This window comes from Lepisma saccharinum, chromosome 18 (genome assembly GCF_977018435.1).
Source record: "Lepisma saccharinum chromosome 18, izLepSacc3.1, whole genome shotgun sequence".
Taxonomy (NCBI): domain Eukaryota; kingdom Metazoa; phylum Arthropoda; class Insecta; order Zygentoma; family Lepismatidae; genus Lepisma; species Lepisma saccharinum.
The window spans coordinates 15,622,698-15,643,801 of record NC_139246.1 but is presented as its reverse complement, the minus strand read 5'-3'; the positions used below and the strand labels follow the sequence as shown (position 1 = coordinate 15,643,801).

The 21,104-nt window shown below is 38.9% G+C and overlaps 2 protein-coding genes across 2 annotated transcripts in view; both read right to left on the bottom strand.

The window, feature by feature from the left end:
* Positions 1-8,797, bottom strand: part of LOC146002678 (odorant receptor coreceptor-like) — a 55,513-nt gene extending 46,716 nt beyond the window's left edge. Inside the window, exon 1 of the mRNA XM_083140641.1 lies at positions 7,816-8,797. Coding sequence (XP_082996767.1) covers positions 7,816-8,774 — 959 coding nt within the window. The 5' untranslated portion in view covers positions 8,775-8,797. The remainder of the gene's footprint in view (positions 1-7,815) is intronic.
* A 7,434-nt stretch (positions 8,798-16,231) lies between these two features.
* LOC146002677 (EPM2A-interacting protein 1-like) lies at positions 16,232-16,861 on the bottom strand. The gene has a single exon (XM_083140640.1). The coding sequence runs from the start codon at positions 16,859-16,861 to the stop codon at positions 16,232-16,234; it is 630 nt and encodes a 209-aa protein (XP_082996766.1).
* Positions 16,862-21,104: the final 4,243 nt, after the last annotated feature.

Sequence of the window (21,104 nt, the reverse complement as noted above, 5' to 3'; positions counted from 1 at the left end):
CTAATCGCCGCCACTGCTATATACAATTTGCATTATGTATACTGACAAAAGGCCTCCGCGATGGCGCACTGGTAGCGTCGTCGCCTTGTGATCAAGGGTCCCGGGTTCGATACCTGATGGAGGCACATAGTAGTTCGGATCCCACTTTAATCTGTAGGTCCAGTCCCGATTCGCCTTACTGTGCACAAAGTTGACTTAAAACACCAACAGTATACTGACAAGAAGCTGTTTTTTATAGTTAGATAATCAGTGTAAAATAGACTGCAAGCTTCAATTTAATCCTATTTCAAATAATAACAACATTTTTTGTTATAAAATATCGCCACAATTTCACCATTCGATGGCAAGTGACCCCCTCGCCCCTCCCTGCGGGCGCCCTTGTACACAACCGGTAAGAGTATCGGCATCGGTTCAAGGCGGTATCGGCTCAGCCCTACAAAAAAAAGGTGAGGCTATTATTTTTCTTGATTAAAACCCTAAATATATGATATGATTGTTTTTATTATTATTATTTTAGGTTGGTGGCAAGCAGCGAGACCAGGGTAGAAAATCTAGGGGGGAGCAGGGTGAAAAGTAGGGGGACGCCAAATTTCCACCTCATCCGGGTAAAAATCTTATGTTAAGGTGCCCCTGATTTCTTCCAGTTAGGTTAATCAAGCCATTTCATTTCAAAAAGATAGGTTAGCTTAGGGAAGCACTGAAAAGGCTACAGCTATGACTTACAGTACTGGCCAAAAGAGTGTCAACTTCGTGTTTTTTTCGCATATCTCTTGCCAGTGTTATCCGATGAGGATGAACGTCTCATAACATGTTGTTGAGGATGTTTCTGATGCTCAACGCATGTACTTTGGTCGAAGTGTACCATTTTCACCATAATATTGAGGAATTTAGAAAAACCGCCGAAAAATTACTATTGTACCTATCCATGCTGGTTAATGATTGTAATAATGTACCAGACATTGTCCAATTTGTGTTCATCATGACACATATATATGTGTTCAGAGTATGGGTGCTCGTCGTGGATGCACCAATCTGTCTCCGGACATGCAGAGAGGCATTGCTAACGGACGCGCACAAGGGCGAACACTGCAGGAACTGGCAACACAGTTTAGAATCACTAGAAGTGCAGTATCGAAATTTCTGAGGCGGTGGAAGCAACAGGGAGGTGTTGTGAAGGAATCCCATATAGGACGACCCAGGATCACGTCGAGACACGTCGACAGGACCATCCTCCGCATCAGCAGAAGCAACCCCATACTGACGTCAGCCGACATTCCTCGGGAGCTATCATTCCCAACCAGCCGTCGCCATCTGAAAGGATCATCAGACGTCGTCTCCAAGCGGCTGGTCTCAATGGACGTAGGCCTGTCAAGACACCGCTCATTTCGGCGAAGAATAAGAAGGCCAGACTTGCATGGGCAAAAGCTCATCTGGCGTGGATCAGGAGAGAATGGAAAGATGTGGTCTGGAGTGATGAATCAAAGTATTGCCTCTTTGGAACAGAAGGAATAGTGTGGATTAGACGTCCTGTCGGCCAGAGATTTGATCCCAAGTTTCAACTTCCCACAGTCAAGCATGGAGGGTGATCTGTGATGGTGTGGGGGTGCATCACTGTCAATGGCGTCGGCCCACTACACCGAATCAATGGTATAATGGACCGTTTTCAGTACGAGGACATACTGTAGAACACAGTGAGACCATTTGCTCTCCAAATCCTTGGCCGTAACTTCACCCTCCAAAAAGACGACGACCCAAAACACACCTCCAAGCACATCAGCAACTGGTTCCGCCGTCGTCGCGTTAATGTTCTCGAGTGGCCCAGCCAATCCCCGGATCTCAATCTGATTGAGCACATGTGGAAGAAGTTGGAGCGTCGTCTGGCAGGGAAGAGAGTACCGAATGTTGATGAGAAGTTTGCTCAGTTGGAGGAGGAATGGAAGAAGATACCAGCCTCTTTTATCCACAATCTCATCGACTCCATGCCACGTCGTTGTCAAGCCGCTATTGACGCCAAAGGCTTTGCCACAAAGTACTAGATGCTGTTTGTTAGTTTTGTGTTCATCAACACCAGTTTTGACCTTTCCCGGTGAACTGAAGTACAATATGTCTTTATGTTCATTGGTGTGTATTTTCTTTCTATTTAAATCAATTTGTTCTTTTGTAGACCATTTCACAGTTTGCCGAACCACTCGGTTATCAGTCGAATGTAATCCATTTGAAGATGTTTTGGTGCAAATATTGTGTAATTCTCGCAATAAATACCTCGGTTACAGCAAAAAAGCCAAAAGTTGACACTCTTTTTGGCCAGTACTGTAACTACTGAGTTTTATTGGCAAACGCTTTTCACTTGGGGAATCCCCACCCCAAGGAAAATAAACAGAAAGGTCTAGCGATCGAGCAGGCCAAGGCAAGTCACAGCGCTGCGACGGGAAACATTTCTTTCATAACCTTCACAAAAGCTCTTGCTAATTCCACGCCTTTGCAGTTCTGGCAAAAGAATGTTTTGCAACATGAAAACACATCGATCAGAATTACCTGTTACTGCATGTCCACCCTTTTCAAAGAAGTACGAGCCTATCACGTGAAAGTTTGCCACACCGCATCACGCTGTAACGCGTACACAATGAAGAGGGCGCTCACGAAGTTGTGGATTTTTGTCCGACCGATGTCCGAAGTTTTGCATCTGTACAGATACATGGAAATGCTCTTCGTCACTCATGAGTAGAGCGATGGTAACATCAACAAAATTTGACAGTCACCGCTCTTAAAACAAGTCTCGATTACAAAAGGACGATGTTGCATGTTCACTGCTTCATAGTTACTGAAATGCGTCGTCACTAGAAATCGCGTCTTGTCCAACGTCACCAAGCGCTACCACTAAAACTACAACCGTTTTGAAAACGACAGGTTTTCCTGACGGACCCTGTATTATATATCAAACTAAAGTTCTTAACGTCTTTTAAACGTGCAGATTATTATTTTCGATGATGTTATCTATCTTTGTACGAAATGTTATTTCTTAAAATTTTAAATGTTTTCTATACGCACAATTTTGAAAGAATATCCCAATACGAAACTGTAAAATAAAGTATTATGATCAGGGGAGCCGACTTGTCAAAATTATTGGGGGGCTCTGATCACTGAAATAAATAAATAAATCAACTCTCCCTTTTTTAAGTTTTGGCCTCAGTGTTCGGAATCTCGTAAAAGCCCATGAATTCCTCAAAAATATCAAAATTTTTATTCACAGTTCTAATGCAGAATATTAATTGTCCTCGGATGGATATGTCACAAGTTTCGTCAACCATAATAGCAAAATATTCCCGACTTTTAACATCTGCTACTGTTACGGGCTGCTAATTTAATAACTAACTAATTAACTCAATTAACTCAACTGAACTGAGCTTAGCAACGCAACAACGAAGAATCGCTCGCCTCACCTGCTGGGCGAATTAAACATTACATGAATTATAATACGGTCAGGATAAGTGCCTAACAGTCGGAGTTACCAAGAATAAACCTAGGAGGATTTGATTTTAAATACCTGAAATGACGTTACATAATACTACGGTGTTTCTGAATATACATATATATTAAAGCACAGATAAATACACATTACATCTTGCCCTCTTTCACTCGATCTCACATTCATTCTCTCATTCTACGGCATATGGCGACAATATGACAAATACAAAGGTTAGGTTATTTACTACTTTGACCATACTCTTGCTATGTCTTGGCTACATTGCCTTTTACAATTTATCGTTTAGGATTTTTAGTATAAAGTGAATAATTGTTCCTTGTGCGAACCCCTTCTATCTTTTCTGAAGGTATAAATATATTCAATGAACTATTGTTTGCTGTTAACATAAACTCTCATCTTTAAATTGATTATTCCGCCGGAATACCGATGCCTAGGGTTGCCATAGCACTGATTTAAGTTAAGCAATGATTTGATTCACGCAGATTCGCGGTAGATAGTCGTCATCTTTCTCACACACGCGCATGGTTGGATCTTACCTTCGCTGCATTCCCTCTGACCTGGGTTGGGTGAAAGTGGTCCTACAGTTTTGGAAGGCCTCCACGCTCCATTGTTGCACCTCGCGGTTATCCTGGTTGACGAAAATGGATCAGTCGGCATCTCCATCTGGCATCATCGGATCCTGGCTTCACTCGTTCACTTCGCAGGGACGTCCAGGACGGTACACGTACACTGTCGACTCCATACGACAATTTGCGCAATAAAACGTCAGTTCTTCGCGGTCACTCGTAAGTACAGATACGTGACTTGGGCGATGAGACGAACATACGCGATGAGCCATTCGCGGTTTCACATGGATATCAAATGTTATTAACTTTCACTACTTAGGACGTTGTTTCGGACGATTGACACGGGTGGACGTGTCTGGCGTTATTCTCACATAACCTCACGTATGTGCACGGATGCGTTGAATGCGAGGGGGAGAAGGACCCCCTGGTTCTATTCTGCTCTACTCCATGGCTCTGAAACACTCACTCGAGGAAAACAAATCCAGACCTCGGGTCCGCTTGCAACTCGCAGCTCGGTCGCGCGTAGCTCACACTCCGGTGGCGATTGTAGGCAAAACTGTGCAAAACTGTGTAAAACTGTTCCAAATCATCCCTTTTATTCCAGATTTGAACGTAGTGACGCTGTACCCTCTATGCTCAGGTGCTTGTTTATTGTTTCTGGTGCTTTGACCGTTGTCCTCCTATCCTGGTCAATGCTCACTCCGGTCCTTAACCCCTGGTAGCAGCCCCTCGCGCAGAGATTAGGTTAAATCTTCCGCTATTGTATTCCGTCACGAAAAGCAAGGACAACTCAGTAGGGTAGCGTCTCTCTTTCAATATAGCGATGAATCTTTAATAATTCATAACTCCCGTTGTTCTGTTCTGATTAGGCTCAAATCTTGGAATCAGTACTTTCATGATGTGGTCTTCCGCTGGTTAAAATCTCATCCAATTCGGTCCATTGGTTTAGAAGTTGCATTTTTCTTGATATCCCCATAAGAATGCATGTAAATCCGAATTCGGGCGAAAAACGGTGGTTGAGCAAGCTAGTGCTGGCTAAGACAGTTCGCTAGACACCTGTATTCGCGACGGATATTAATATTACCAATTGCAATTAATTCCTACTAACGAGCAATTAGATTAATTACTTGTCACTCAATATTTGACCGTTATACTACCACGGAGCACAAAACAGATCTGTCTAATATATCAATGATCTCGTTCTGAATGTCATGTGTGAGCCATTTGTTGCCCAAAAGTCCCATCCACTACCCTAGTTCATACACATCGTCTTTTAAAACTCTTTTCAGTAAAAATTTTAACAATACTCATAATTACATACTTAGTATATAGTAATAAGTCATGTGTTTTGCTGTCTCTGGTCATAGCCCCCCCCCCAAAGTTGATGGTTTAGCGGTTTCAGCCCCCCAAATTGATGGTCTAGAACATTTCAAATGTGTATTTAAAGTTAAGTTCATGTGGCACAATTCAGAGTACATATTACAAGAGAAGCAAAAAAATACATTAGATCCTCTAAAGCAAAATTATTTGGGGGCTCTGCCCCCACATCGATAACATTGGGGGCTCGAGCCCCACAAGCCCCATGGAGTCGGCGCCTATGATTATGATCGTTTTTAAAAATTTGATGCAAGCTGACTTATTGGTTGCTTATAAAACTTGCTTGAAAGAAAGAGTGTCAAAAATTGAATACGGTTCCTTATTTCCGATATGCCGGCGATATTCTGCCGTACCTACCTCAAAGAGCCGACTTCCCTGACGGAGTTGTTAACATAACGCTCTACGACACCAAGGGTCTCGGTTCGAATACCGATCTTGGCATGGGTGTTCTTTGTGAGTGTACCTTTATCAATGTCATCACTCATTCTCATCTTCGCGATTAGCCACATTAGCTAATTAACAAAATCAAATCAAACCAAACCTCCAAAATTGTTCCACTCTATGGGTAGACCAAATGTGAAACTTTTTAAAATAAAAAAAGGCACATTTCATCTAAAAATGCCGAATTACCGGCAGTATTAAGAAGAAAACTTGAAAGACATAAGCAAATAAAGAAAGGGGTTACCTCTCCTATTCCCTACGTAAGTAATGGTGTGAGGTAATGTATGGCTAAAAGTGAGCTGGAACTCAGTTCTGTGGAGGAACTCAGTTCCTTCTGCGAATATTGAACATCCATTTTATTTATTTAATACACTATACAAAAGTCCATATTTTGTTACATTCATTCTGGTAAATAATAGATGAAGAGGAAAGAAAGTTCTTGTACTCAATTTTTCAGATGTCGGTAGGCGGTTCGGATAGATAATTAGAAAAAAAATTAAAAAATGGTAAGTGTTATTCGTTTCAGATGTAAATGGTAGCATACTTTTCTGTAATGACGGAAGCAACAGGTCTTGTGTGTATATTTACTTTTGATATAACAATAACTCATATAATTCATTTATTATTAGTAGTATTGTTCGTACTACTAGTAGTACTACTTCTGTCTATTGTGGTTGGCGCTCCGGTAACTGAAACAACTTTAAGCACTGAAGTACGTACTAAGGATGGCCAAACGGATCCGGGTCCGAAGGTTTCGGATTTGGATCCGGACCCGGATCCGAGAGTTTGGTATCTCAATCCCATTATAATATTACCACACCTTAAAAGGTATTACGTATGATCTTCGATTACAAAGACATTTTTCATTAGTTAGTCCTTCAAAATATTTTTTCAAGTGTTGTTCCTAAAATACTTTGCTACGCATCGGCTAACACACTTGTGCACAAAAATAATCTTACTTGTTTAACATAAAATGTCAGAGGTGATTTTGTAAATGCCATTGAAACGAATATGTATTCATTCGAATGTATTGGAAATGGAAACACACATAAATGTGAGACATTCCATTCCAGGATGAATCCTTTAACACATTTAATAAGATAGAAATGTTATACAAAAAATATACAATTGTTCTACAGTTACAGTTTTACAAATTAAAATAAAACATTATAATACATGCAGTGTTATATAATTGCAAAGTTTGTAAGACTAACAAGGGAGATTATCTAAGTGTCCCCCTCAGATTTCCATGAAACTTGGCAGGTGTATACAGGGGTCCAAAGGAAGAAATACGTGTTTTTTTAGTTTCGGCCAAAAAACTATTTTAGGGGGCAAACCCCCTCAAATGTCAAAATGAGGACAAATTTAAGTGGGCATTTGAATCCTGTGTCCCCCTCCGATTTTCATGAAATTTGGCAGGTGTATAGAGGGGCCCTATGCCTTCTGTTTCTTCCTATGCCATATTTACGTGGTTTCGGGGTCAGATCCCCACTTCAAGTTCTCCTCATCTTGACATTTGAGGTGGGGGGTGGTGGTTTGCCCCCTAAAACAGTTTTTTAGCCGAAACAAAAAAAAACACGTATTTCTTCCTTTGGGCCCCTCTATACACCTGCCAAGTTTCATGGAAATCGGAGGGGGAGACTTAGGCCTCCCTTGTAAGTGTATTAATTACAAATCGCGCACGCACACACACACTATATATATATATATATATATATATATATATATATATATATATATACAATGTATATTAGCAGGTAACAATATGTTATAAACACATTCTTACTTCCCAAAGAAGCGCTCATGTGGGATAGCAAAACGGATCCGGATCCGGATCCGAAAAATTTTAGGATCCGGTTTTCGGATCCGTGAGGATCCGGATCTGGCCATTCCTAGTACGTACATGCATGCCTTTGAATTTTTTTAAACATAATGCTATGGATTTACCTGATTGTTGCCTGATGAATTTGCAACCATTCTAGCAGCTTCCTCTCTTTTGCATTCCAAGCAGTATTGTTATTCGTCATTGTTGGCAGATTCTGACGCTCCTCGACATTATAGAATAGTTCTTCACACGGAGAAATGCCACCTTGAACATCACTGATAAGCAGAGACAGGAATCTCCTATGAGTTAATCTCGAACCGTCTCTCTTTCCATTGTAATAATCCCTCAGGTCAGACCCGCGTAAAATTTTGTCAATGGACATTTTGAGGAACGAAAACTGCGAATGGATAAATACGAAGAAAACCATGAAACAGCCATCGGTAGTCATGTACACCGCTGCAAGTGTGCAGGCAGATAAAATCTGGTACCCCATAGAGATCTCATACCCAGGGGAAGAATGGTAGTCAAAAGGGTACCAAGAAGCTATGACTTGCTGCCACTGCGACTTGTCTCCAGTAACAAATGGAACCACTACCCAGAACACAGCAGAAAACGAACAAGTGAATGCGAAAATGTAGTAAGTTATCTTGAAGCAACGTTCCATGACCTTCAGTCTAACACTCTGGATCTCGGGAAAGAAGGCTAAGTTTCCCATTTCGTTGCACACTTTCATGATCCTTATCAGCTCATGTCTCTTATAAAATATGTATATCTGCTTGAACGCAGCCTCGAAAACGAACAGAGTAGACAGACAATTAAATATCATTGCGAGGAAATTGCCATATTTCAAGAAGAAATCAACCACAGTTAGAACACAGAAAGTGCTAGCACCGACCGCAAACAGAAAACTATACAAACGCCATAAAGGTTTTGTATTGATTCGGTCATTTTTCAAGCAACATGGGACCCACATACCTGTAAATGCAGCCTTGATTATCAAAAACTTCAGTGGTTCTTCTATGGTCCATGTTGTTTTCCGTAAGAAATTGTTCATTTTTGGTTTAAGATCGGAATGATCCATTGTCTTTAGCAATAATTATCTTTGTGTTTTCTTAGTTAGATGAGTTTTGAAATTGTGCAAACGAGACTTTGAGGATTTTCGTTTGAATGTAAATTATAATGCATTCAGCTATCGTGTTAACTCAGAACATAGAATTCTATCGTATGCTGTTTCAAGTAATCCTAACTTTCCACAAGTTTCTGCGCATATGAAGAGAGAATTGTTAGCAAGGTAGTCTTGAATCAAATTATACAAAAATGCAACGATCTATATTTGTAAATCCGAATAAAGCTATTCAGAAAATATAGGCACTATAATTTCTTAAAATGTATACACCTTCCTCTAAATTTGATGTTTCTTCAATTGAATTTAAGCCTTTACCTGACTCTTACATGGAGAAACTTACGAAAAGAATTATTTGAATATAAACTCAAAAATACTTAGGTGAGATATATAGTTATAGAACTCTTAACTGGATCACCTAATGTGAATGAATCCGAAATATGATATGAATCCAAAACTTAATATAATATGAATCCAAAGTTTTCTTTGAGTGTACAGGAAAAGTTTTTTCCAATTAGGAAAAGTGACACAACTATTTCCAACGTATAAACCTGCATCAAAATATCATAACCTCTAAAAACGTTAATTCGTATACGAACGGAAACTTTTAAGAAAAGAGAGCATACATATTGGAAAGATTCAAGTATGGAAATAATTCTATTTGAACAACGGTATCGAGAAAAATTAAGAACACACTTTGTATATGAACGAAAACTTTGAAGTGCACTTATTAAGGAAAAATTGCTTCAAAGTTTATGACATTACCACAAGTGTGCTTTGAATAGAAGCTTTACCTGAATAAAAAACTGACCTCTTATCAATAGAGCCTTTTTTTATTTTCAGATGATCAAAACTTGTAAGCTATGGTGTGAAAGTGAACAAAACTTTGCAGATCTTTTACCGCGGTGTGTTGTACAGATGATCCAAACTTGCTACGACTTGACTTTGAACAATTACAAAAGTTTTCCTTACTCTAACCACGGGAGCCTTGCTTCGGATGATTCAAACTTGTAAGCTATAATGTGAAAATGTGCAAAAGTTTTAGAGAACTCTTACAACAGATGATTCAAACTTGTTAGCTACAATATGAAAATGTACGAAATCTTTAGAAAACTCTTACGATGGTGTGTTGATCCAAACTTAGTGAGGCTTCGAACTTGTATAAAAGCGTTGCCGAACTCTTTTCCACCCTGTTTGTCTATGTCGCTTCACCATACTCTTGCCGACCCTTTTTTCTATTAGACAATGCCCTTTCAGAAGAGTTAAAAAAGACCAATTCTATGGATGTCACAACACCAGAAGCGTGAAAACGATAATGAAACTTATGCGTGTTTGAGACCTCGTCGAGCGCCAGCGATAATACGTATTGCACGCATGCTCTTCTTTGTATGCTGACTCCAGTCTAGTAATCAATAAAATCAACCTTACTTTGTGAACCTTAAAGGCGGAGACTTTAGAGTGAACTTACAATGTGACAATGTTGAAATTTATGGTTCGAGTTAATTCACTTTTCATTAACTCATGAATGAAGATCCCACTTCTTCTTCCTGTTCAAAGCATTAACCACGAATTCCACTTCAATTAATGTGTCAGGCGAAAACAACCTTCACATTTGAAGGTAGTTTTAACACAATTTAGAGTCAACCTTCTGTTAGTTTCCAAGCTACTTAAGTTAATGACGTTCATTAAAAAAAGAGAACTGAATTTTATGTCAGTGGCGAATTCATAACATTTATTGGAGGGGCAGACGCTACCCAATCTATGGGTTCCGCCGATGATGTAATTGCAACTTCATCCCCTTGTAACCAAGGGGTTCTGGGTTCGATATCCGGTGGAGGCACATAGTGGTTCGTATTCCACTTTAAACTGTAGGCCCAGACGCGATTGGCCTATCTTTGCATAAAGTGGACTAAAAAAACTCAACAAAAAATCTACCCAATATTTGAGCTCGGTGTTAATTTCTAAACATAATTAGTAGAGGAAGTTCGGGAAGTAGCTGTTTCCAGTACAATCTACAGTTGTCAATTAAAACATATTCGCTAGCGTCGGCCAAAGGTCCAGCAAAACCTTCATACTTCGTCGCTTAGACTACACATGTGTCCTAGTGTGCTTCTTGGTAGCATAACCCCCTTCCCTTTTAATCCAGATTTTCCAACTAAGAAATAAAACGCCTTAGGCCTATACCTTGAACAAAAACTGGGAAAATTAGCCGCATTGATAACTTACTCCCCCGCCCACTTATGTTCTTACGAAATTATTACGATAAATACACAAAATATAAAATGGCTAAAATGAAGAACTAAGAAAAATATAACGTAAAGTGACTCAAATTTAGCATTACCGTTTCATATGCTTATTAGATTAAAGCAACCTTTATTGGATATCAAAAGACAAACTGAATTAACGCACCTGTGTCACTACAACCCGCCATAAGAAAGTAATACTGATATAAATCCATAGTGAAGGCTATAGTCTCCATTCCGTTTAGAGGAATTGAGGTTAAATTTATATTATAATATCTAGGATCTGAAGTTACTCATATTTTAAAGAATGGTGGATGATTGCTTGTAATTTGGTATTTATATAAATCCATTTTTGATATCTGACAAGTTTTAATTTACAAATTTAGGTGTAGCTCTTCCCTTAAAAATAGCAGGTCCTAAGGAAATGTAATTTCCATGAAAAAACTTGTGCTTATAATTTTGTCTTGGGTTATCATGCTTTGTGAAATATGTTCTCCATACATATTAAGGTACTTGAACCCAATATGCCCTAACTAAGGTGTGCGATTGTTTCTAATGGTGTTCAAAGTCAGAAAGGTAAAACTAGTGGTAAGATGCAAGAGAGGGAATATTTCTGGACGTTTACTGAAAATTGGAGCCAATTCCAAACAATAACATGGGAGCAAGGAATATTTTTATTAAAAAGTTACGTTTAGGCCATATTTTGTTCATTCACATCAAAATATGCAACAGAAATTGTGAATAAAGTACCACAATGTTGTTTCTATAGGTAGATAAGCATATTGACACACTGCAATTGATTTACATAATGATATATGAGATTTGCACAAAGAAATAACATTGTTCACAAACTAATAAACAATGGAGTGACAAGTCACAATTTGTTGCCAGAAGACCGTGTATTACACATCACAGTCTGGGCAAATGAAAGGTTCTTTATTATCCTGAGTTCCACACACTCTGCGTGAACATAAGAGTAACAAATGTCACATTTCCGCATGTCTTTCACGATATATTACTACGTAGGCCATATTGAGTACACCTTACATAGTGTTATTTTTTCTTTGTTATAAACGGTACTTTCAATTAAAGCATAAACTAAGTACATTGTTATAAAGTACAAATTATGAGCAATCATAATATGTACTAGAAATATAAACACCTATCACTTGGAAGATGTAGTAAGTAATAACTAATGTCTATTCAATATTAGATCAAGTAGAACATAATCATGAGCTATTTCGTTTCTTTGTGCTCAAGTACTGTACTATAGGTACAGCCAACAGGTTCAATCACGTCATTCGGACAATCCTAAATGACATACTAATGTCATTTGTAGAATTTACCATGTAAGTACTTGGAAACAGCAAGTACGCCATTTTGGGTACTAGACCATATTGGGTTCAGGTACCTTATATTCAAAGAATCAATTAAAACTTGTAAAAAATATATAAATATGTTGAAATACGTGTATACCAATCTTTTTCGTACTTATCGGAGGTTTGCTTAATTTCTGTGCTATTTTTTCTACCTTTTACTTAATTTCTGGAATAACTCAGTCAGGCCCACTGCCTGAACGGCTAACATGCAGGGGTGCCCATTCCTAGAATGAGCAGGGATTGGTTGAGAAATATTACAACACTTATGAGCAAACGGAACATTGATTTTTAAGGAGTCATTTTTATGGCTTGAAAAATGATTAAGTGGAAGTAAGCTGACGGGTCTGCCACAATAAGATAAAAATTACAGAATTGTTTTGAATATTTTTACCACAAATGTGCCTGACTAGAAAAGATAAACAATTCCTGCATTTTATTTAAAAAATGTGTACTCTGAAGCGCAAATATACAACATACCTCAAAATGTGAAAACACATGAAACATGAAATGCATGTATTGTCCCTAACAGGAGAAATGGAACCATGGGTGCCAGAGGCGGCCACTGCCCACGCTAAATCAGTCTGGTTCACTTGCAGTAGGCAAATTCGAAGCAATTCCAATGCACCATTTAATTTTAATTACGTTTATTCATGCACGGAACACGAAATATTGGATAGGCCACTATTCTATTTTAATGCCTCCTCAATTTCATCTTTTCGCTCCCCTTCCCATCCCAGTAGCATTATGGATTTTTCTGGAATGTGTTTTTGGTCTTGAAAAGAAAACTAATGGTTCGTGAGGGGTGTGTTTGCAATTAAGGTGAGAAAATGAGAAAAGAAATGAGCACTTTAGGAAGAAAGCAAACAAAGGAAGACTTCCATCAAATGGGGCACTCCTTTCAGATGACAAAATGAAGGATATGCTGAAGTGAACTACGTTATTTCTAAGGAAAACAACAAAGAACTTACTATGTTTGCACGACAAAAGTTCAAAGGGAGACAAAAATAGATGAATAACAGTAATAATGGTTGAAAGGCATTTCCACTCTATACGACAGCAATGTACGTTGCGCCTTGAAAGCCAAATAATCTGAAGATAATAATTGTCCAAGGTTCGGTAACGGAGAAGCCAGAACGGTTTAAAAAATTGTTCTTTAAATTTGTAATTTTCACCGCCTTATTTACATAAGTACAATTCTGTGTGCATTTCCGAGAGGTCAACAGCGTTGGTAATAAAGTTGCTTGTATTAAAGACATGACCACACGGCAATGTTGCTAAACGATCGTCTTCGCCTGAGGGCACGTTGTATCTGGCAACATTTACAGTACCGATAGCCATATTAGTATGACGTCACTGAGCAAGATTGAGTCCAAACATACCCGTCACGTGCTGTTTCCATATGCAATAGCATTGAATTTTCGATCTGAAGGGACAACTTTTTATAATTGGGACAAGTGTTATGAAACAAAATTGTGATGTATAGTCACGGACACTTCTAGGTTGTAACAATTCCATTCGATGGAAACGTTGCAACCCAGAAGTGTCCATGACTATATCAATGTAAAGATCGGAGAATACATCGATAAATTGCACATACCTTACAAAGGATAAGGTAAATAATAACTGGAGTAAGAAATCATATAAAGCGAGTGTTCCTAGCCGGATACCGATCCGAGAATCGCAACCAACCTCTGCGGTCACATGAGGTTGCTGGGCTTCCTTTAAACGTTAATTTGATTAGTTAGCACTCATCATGTGATTATGCACCACACACTACACCACTCCAGAACGTAGTGCAAACGGTGGACACACCAAATACACTACTTGACTCTGAGTTAGTATTACACCGTGTAACCAACTAGACGGGTGAGTGCAAATAAGAGTAAAAAAGTGCATCAGACTATAAGGTAAAATACATGGGAATCACTTAGTTACATATGCTAATTAAGGAGGTGAAAGAACTATTCATGTTCTTCAAGGAGCAGTAGCAATTTTACACCGCACATAGGCGCCGACTTCAAGGGGCTTGTGGGGCTCGAACCCCCACCCCAATGTTACAAATGTGGGGCAGAGCTCCCAAATAATTTTGCTTAAGAGGATCTAATGTATTATTTTGCTTCTCTTCTGAAGTTTACTCTGAATTGTGCCACATGAACTTAACTTTAAATACACATTTGAAATGTTCTAGACCATCAACTTTGGGGGCTGATACCGTTAAAACATCAACTTTGGGGGGGGGGGGCTATGACCAAAGACCGCAAAACATGACTTATTACTATATACTAAGTATTTAATTATGAGTATTGTTAACATTTTTACTAAAAAGAGTTTCAAAAGACGATGTGCCTGAACTAGGGGAGTGGATGGGAGTTTGGGCTACAAATGGCTCTCACATGACATTCAGAACGAGATCGTTGATATATTAGGGAGATCTGTTTTGCGCTCCATGGTAGCAGATATTAAAAGTTGGGAATATTTTGCTATTATGGTTGACGAAACTTCTGACATATCCATCCGTGAACAATTGACATTCTGCATTCGAACTGTGAATGAAAATTTTGATATTTTTGAGGAATTCATTGGCTTTTACGAGATTCAGAATACTGAAGAAAAAACTTAAAAAAGGGAAGGAATGAGTCATTCATTAATTTATTTCAGTGATCAGAGCCCCCAATAATTTTGACAAGTCGGCACCCCTGCACCCGCAGGATTTTTCTCAGGGGGACAGTCATAGAAACTTTTATTATTATTATTATTACTACTACTATTACTACTACTACTACTTATGTTGTTTTTTAAATTACACAGATTAGTAATTATCTATCTAATCACACTTTGCATAACTGTAGGCTATACCTACTTAACATTAATTCATGTCGGATAAAAAGCTGTTTTCTAATTAGTGTAAAATAGACTATAAGCTTAAATGAAACCCTCTTTCAAATAATAACAACAGTGTCGGCGATTGGGTTCCAAAACTAGGGGGGGGGGAGGCAAGGACAGTTTACTTTCCTTTGGTAGATAAGGTTTAGCATAGTGCGGGGGCAAAAGTGGTACGCCGCCAATGAATATTATTAATAATAATAGTTGCTGCAACTTACAGCCTGTCACAGAAAACAATATTTTTGTTATCAAATATCGCTAGAATTTCACCACTCGAAATCTCATGGCGGGCAAGTGCCCCCTCTGCCCCCGCTTCAACTGCAGGTGCCCTTGAGCATGAGTAAATTCTACATAAGTTGTTTATTGGTATCGACAAAACATTCATTCCACTTTCTGATACAAATAACAAAACTAATTCGCAAATGAAATGACATCACCAGGTTAGGGAGTTACGAGGAGTTAAATGCCTTTTCAAACTGTTTTAAAAATTTTCAAATATATCATATGTAGATCAAATATTTTCACGCTTTTGATAAACAAAAGTTTACAATATGAATTGAACTGTAATGCAAATTAAACATATGTATATCTAAAGCCTATATCTTTAAATTAGTTCCAATTATTATTATCATGAGCAGGTAGGAGCATATTCTAATCCTTCAGATGTGTTTCATTGGGAATCATTGATCAGTGATGCCCAACCTTATTTTGCCCATGGGTCACATTAAGATTTAGCACGATCTTCGCGGGTCAGAACATCTTCTGACATAAATAGCATACAAATCGTACGGCGTCGTTTAATTGTAGCTTTTAAACGCTAATATCCTTCACTCATACAGACAATTAATATTTGTAAAAATAGCAAGCCAAAATCAAAGAATTAAAATAGTTTTTTGGTACTTACAATTTATTAGTGCGATGTTTGTGGTTGCTTTGCAGAAACTAACTTTTCAACGTCTGGTTCAAAACTTGACACACCAATCCGCAACACAGAATCAAGATGTTCGTCTGTAATACGATTTCGGAGTAATGGTTTCGCTCGTTTTAACACAGAAAATGTTTGTTCACATAAGTACGTGCTAGCAAACACTGAAACCATTTTCAGCGCTTCCTTCCTGAGGTTTGGAAAATCTTCAGGTGAGAGTTGAGCATAAAACTCTGTTAATTGTTGTTCGCGAAACTTGTCGTGTAGAGATTCCTGACATTGCAGTTCAATGCATTCTAGTTGCAGTGTGGCTGGTGCAGTTGATGGATCTGCCGAAAACGGATTTTGAAAAAGACGTACTTCATCACCCAGGTCACGAAAATCAGAAAATCGTTCGTTAAAGTTTTCTTGCAACAGCTTCAAAAGTCTGATTATTCTTGTCTTCGAAAAGGCAACATCAGGCTGTTCCTGAAGCAATGTTGTGCACGTCGGAAAGTGCCGAAATTGATTCTTTTCACTTTGTTGTAGGAATAATGGTAGCTTTGTTTCAAAAGCCTTGATGTCTGCATATACGCCCGAGATCAATTTACTTTGTAATGACCCCGAGTTTGCCATTACTTCGTGGTTTTATATTATTATTATTATATCTTATATTATTATCTCATTCTTATTATAGTTGAACGTATTATACAGTTAATAATTCATATATATATTTATGCCTTCAGCCAATTTTCTAATATGGCCGCCTTTATAATCGTTAACAGTATACACTGATATATCTACAAGTATGAATAGCGGCAAATTTAAACAATTTATATAGATTAGAATTAATAGTTTGATTTGCCTTTAAATGTTCTAAAGATTGTTGTAAGTTTCATTTTAATCAAGTTAGTGAAGCCTAAGTTAATAATTTCTGAGTTAAATTCCTTATATTTATTTGTTGTTTCATGTTTTTGGCAAACGCCATTCGTTTCTCTTATATTTTGAAAGCCATTGTTGATTTATTTAAGGCCTCCTCGATGGCGCAGTGGTAGCGTCATCGCCTTGTAATCAAGGGGTCCCGGGTTCGATACCCGGTGGAGGCACATAGTGGTTCGGATCCCACTTTAAAATATAGGTCCAGTCCCGATTAGCCTTACTGTGCATAAAGTGGACTTAAAGCAACAAATCAATCAATCAATCAATTGATTTATTTAAACTTTCGTGGTGTGAGAAGATCACGCGCTTTTCATTGCATTGTTGCCACCACATACCTAAATTCTCTGTGCCAGATTACTGTACATTTCTAATATATTACTGTTTGCTTTTATCAACTTCCTTGTATTAAAAGGTTATTGTGTCTGGTAACACTGTGTAACTGGGGAGGTGTAATCGCCTTCCAGAAAAGCGGTTAGGAGTTGCGCGGAGAGATTTGAAGTAGCAAGAGGTGATTCGCGTAACGGGAAAGATAGGCTTACGCATCTCGTGCTGTACCGTTCGAAAGTATTTTAATTGTAATTTTAGTCTTACATTATATACATACGTGCGTGTCTATAATAAACGTAAAGTTGAACATGTTGCGGTTTTTTCTTATTTCGAAAGTGTATTTCGTAGTTATGGATACCTGCATCAGGAGGACAACCTCGTAGGTTGTCATTGGACTTCACCTGTGGATCCAAGGGGAAGGAACGCAGTATCTCAACCCGAACCCTGGGATTATCCAGCATGCTCTGCTGAGCTTATAAGGTAAGTGTACTTGTGAAGTGCACCGCTACACGGGACGTAGCAACTTTTACCTTGCAGCTTTACGTTAAGTTCATTCAAGTGGCACGTGATGTCGCAAAAATCTTCAAATCCCACAACCACTATGAATCGCTGAGCTCCGGCACCTCTTTGATTTTTCTGTCATGAAAATATCAATTTCATGCCTCAGATTGAAAAAGCGTTTCAACACCTTTCCTCGACTTAATCAACGGACTTCACTGTGATACACGACATCTTCGTGTTATGATTCAATGTCACTCAGGAACTCCTTGAAAGTCCTGATTTAATGTGTGTGATTTGATAAAGTTCACAGTTTCGATGGCATCCTGCATAACGTGCTTTAGGTTTAGAACCTTGCCACATAGATGTCGCTGGTGAATAATGCAATGCAGCTCGATAGGTCGTGAACCGTTGCATTCAAGGACCTTTTGACGTATTTTGGCAACCAGTTCGTTGAGACGTCCCATCATACTTTGCGCACCGTCTGTTGTCACACCTACCAAACCTACCAATTTATTCCAAGGAAGTCCAAGTTTGTTAATTACCGCAGACACGTCTCGAAACAAATCTTCAGCAGTGTTGCAGTGCTTTGCATTGCACAAGTTATTCAGTAATTTGAAATGCACGGTTTGTACCCCGAATAAACACTAATAGTTATGCAGTGTCACTGATATCTGTAGACTCGTCAGCGGCAATCGAAAACACCTCAAAAGTCTTAGCTGCGCTCTGCAGTTGTGACAGAAGGTTGCTTCCCAAATCTTCAACTCGTCTCGTAACAGTCATGCGAGAAAGACTGACAGTTTCGACCACACTTTTCTTTTCCGGGCACATTTCTTCCACAATAGCTTTTTTACCGTCTCGCCGTCAGAAAATGGCTTGGCCTCTCTACTCAAAATGTGAGCCACCCGAAAACTTGCCCTCACTGCTGCTTCATTCTCTTGCCTTTCTTTCTTCAGTCCTCCAATTTTCGTATCGTAACTTTGAATTTTTTTCTTCCCGGGATGATCCGACGCATAGGCGCCGACTCCATGGGGCTTAGGGGGGCTCGAGCCTTACCCATGTTAATGATGTGGGGGCAGAGCCCCCAAATAATTTTGCTTAAGAAGATCTAATGTATTATTTTTCTTCTCTTGTAAAGTTTACTCTGAATTGTGCCACATGAACTTAACTTTAAATACACATTTGAAATGTTCTAGACCATCAACATTGGGAGGCTGAGACCGCTAAACCATCAACTTTGGGGGTGGAGGTGGGGGGGCTATGACCGGAGACAGCAAAACACATGACTTATTACTATATACTAAGTATATAATTATTATTTACTATTTTACATATATTAATCAGAGACATAATGAATTTAGCCAACGACTTGTTAAAGACTGTTTGGGAATCTCCTAAAAGAATGCAAATATTTAGGAATATTATTGATGTGAATGAGAAGGCTGGCCATACTGGACTGCGACCACTTTACTGACGCAGCATTAAAATGTGCTGGATACCTGTAGACAATGCTTCACTTGAAGACATTTTTCTTTCTCTCCCTCTACTGCCATGTGATGGGTCCAATAGAAGAGGTAAACTGTAAGATTCAGTTTCCACGCATTGGTGCTACAGAAGTGGTATCAAAACTAAAATACTTGACTGACATCTTTCAAGAAAAGCGAATGTGTTTTGAGCAGTTCTGGCTGAAATGCACAGAGGGCAAACACAGTCTCGTTGATGAGCCAGAATTGCCTCGGCAACGTCACGTCCCTAAGAGACTTGAAAATCCTGATGCTGCCAAACATCACAAGTTCTTCACTCCAAAATAGTATTATAAATCAATATACACTGACGTGCGTGACACAGCAAAATCATGTGTTAATCAAGGACATGAATCTACAGGACTACAAAAAATAACAGCCGTAGATAAAGAATGCATCTCAACTGTGAACAGTTGCACAACCAACTTTCAGCAAAAGCGAGAATTCTTTCGCCAAGATTTGGATGCCGATAGGCTCTCCTTACACATGTCCATGCTTGGTGATATCGCCAAACAGAAGAAAGTGGTTCCAACTACCATGCGTGACATAAGGAAGTTTCTTTTAGAAGACAGCACCCTCCAGGAGTCAAATTCATGATGGTCCTCCGTACTGTGCCAGTGACGACAGCCACAGCCGAAAGGTCATTAAGTGCTATTTGCCGACTAAAGACATATTTGAGATCTGCAATGAGACAGAAGAGACTAAGCAGCTTAGCGGTACTCCACATACATCAAACTGTGCTTGATAATTTGGACCTGAGACTGCTCGTTAATGAGTTCATTAAAAAAAATAACCCACTGCGTAGAGCAACTTTTGCTTTATTTTTTAATCATGTTCATATGTTTTTGTTGTGTATGTCACTTTTTATCTTAGTGTACATGCTGTTTTTTTTAATATTGCAAAATTAAATTTAAAAAATAAAATATTGTAGAGTGAGCGTCAAATCTCCTGCATATGGCCTTGAACGGCTGAAGAGCACCAGCGAATCACAGACGTGCGGCGTTGCCGTGCTCTCCTTGATAAGGCGTTTCGCTCAACCACGCTGTCTCTTTTCCGTGTGAGATTTCGACATGGCACCGCTGCAGTGCTCTGCTATTGGCTGTCGCCATATGCAGGAGATTTGACGCGCACTCTAGCAAGAACAAAAAAAGTAAAACTATTTTCCTGCGATTTGCGTTAGCAGTTAAATATTTCTCAGAAGCCATCTTCCTCACAATTATCCGCCCCGAAAACATACTAAACTGCCTGAATGAAACGGTCAACCGTGAGGTTGACCGTTTGTTGATTGTTTCATTGTCTTTCTTTCTTTGTTTTCCTTGCATGGCTCAAAAATGCAATGTGTTTCGTGCGAGCTTCAATATCAGGGTTGTGTTCAGAAAGTAATACACTGGGTTTATGAACGAAAATATTGAATACAGATTTCACATAATTACCCAGATTCTGAAAAATGTGAAATGTAGGTTAGAAAACGTAAAAAAGATGGCGAAATTACATCATTCCCGTTTTCTTTCTGAACGACGGTAATGTACAAGATGTAACAAATGTAATGTTTCTGAACGCAACCCAGAGTGGTATATATTAGTCTGGAAATG

Coding starts and splice junctions, on each gene's coding strand:
- LOC146002677 (XM_083140640.1), bottom strand. CDS start 16,861: ATGGCAAACTCGGGGTCATTACAAAGTAAATTGATCTCGGGCGTATAT.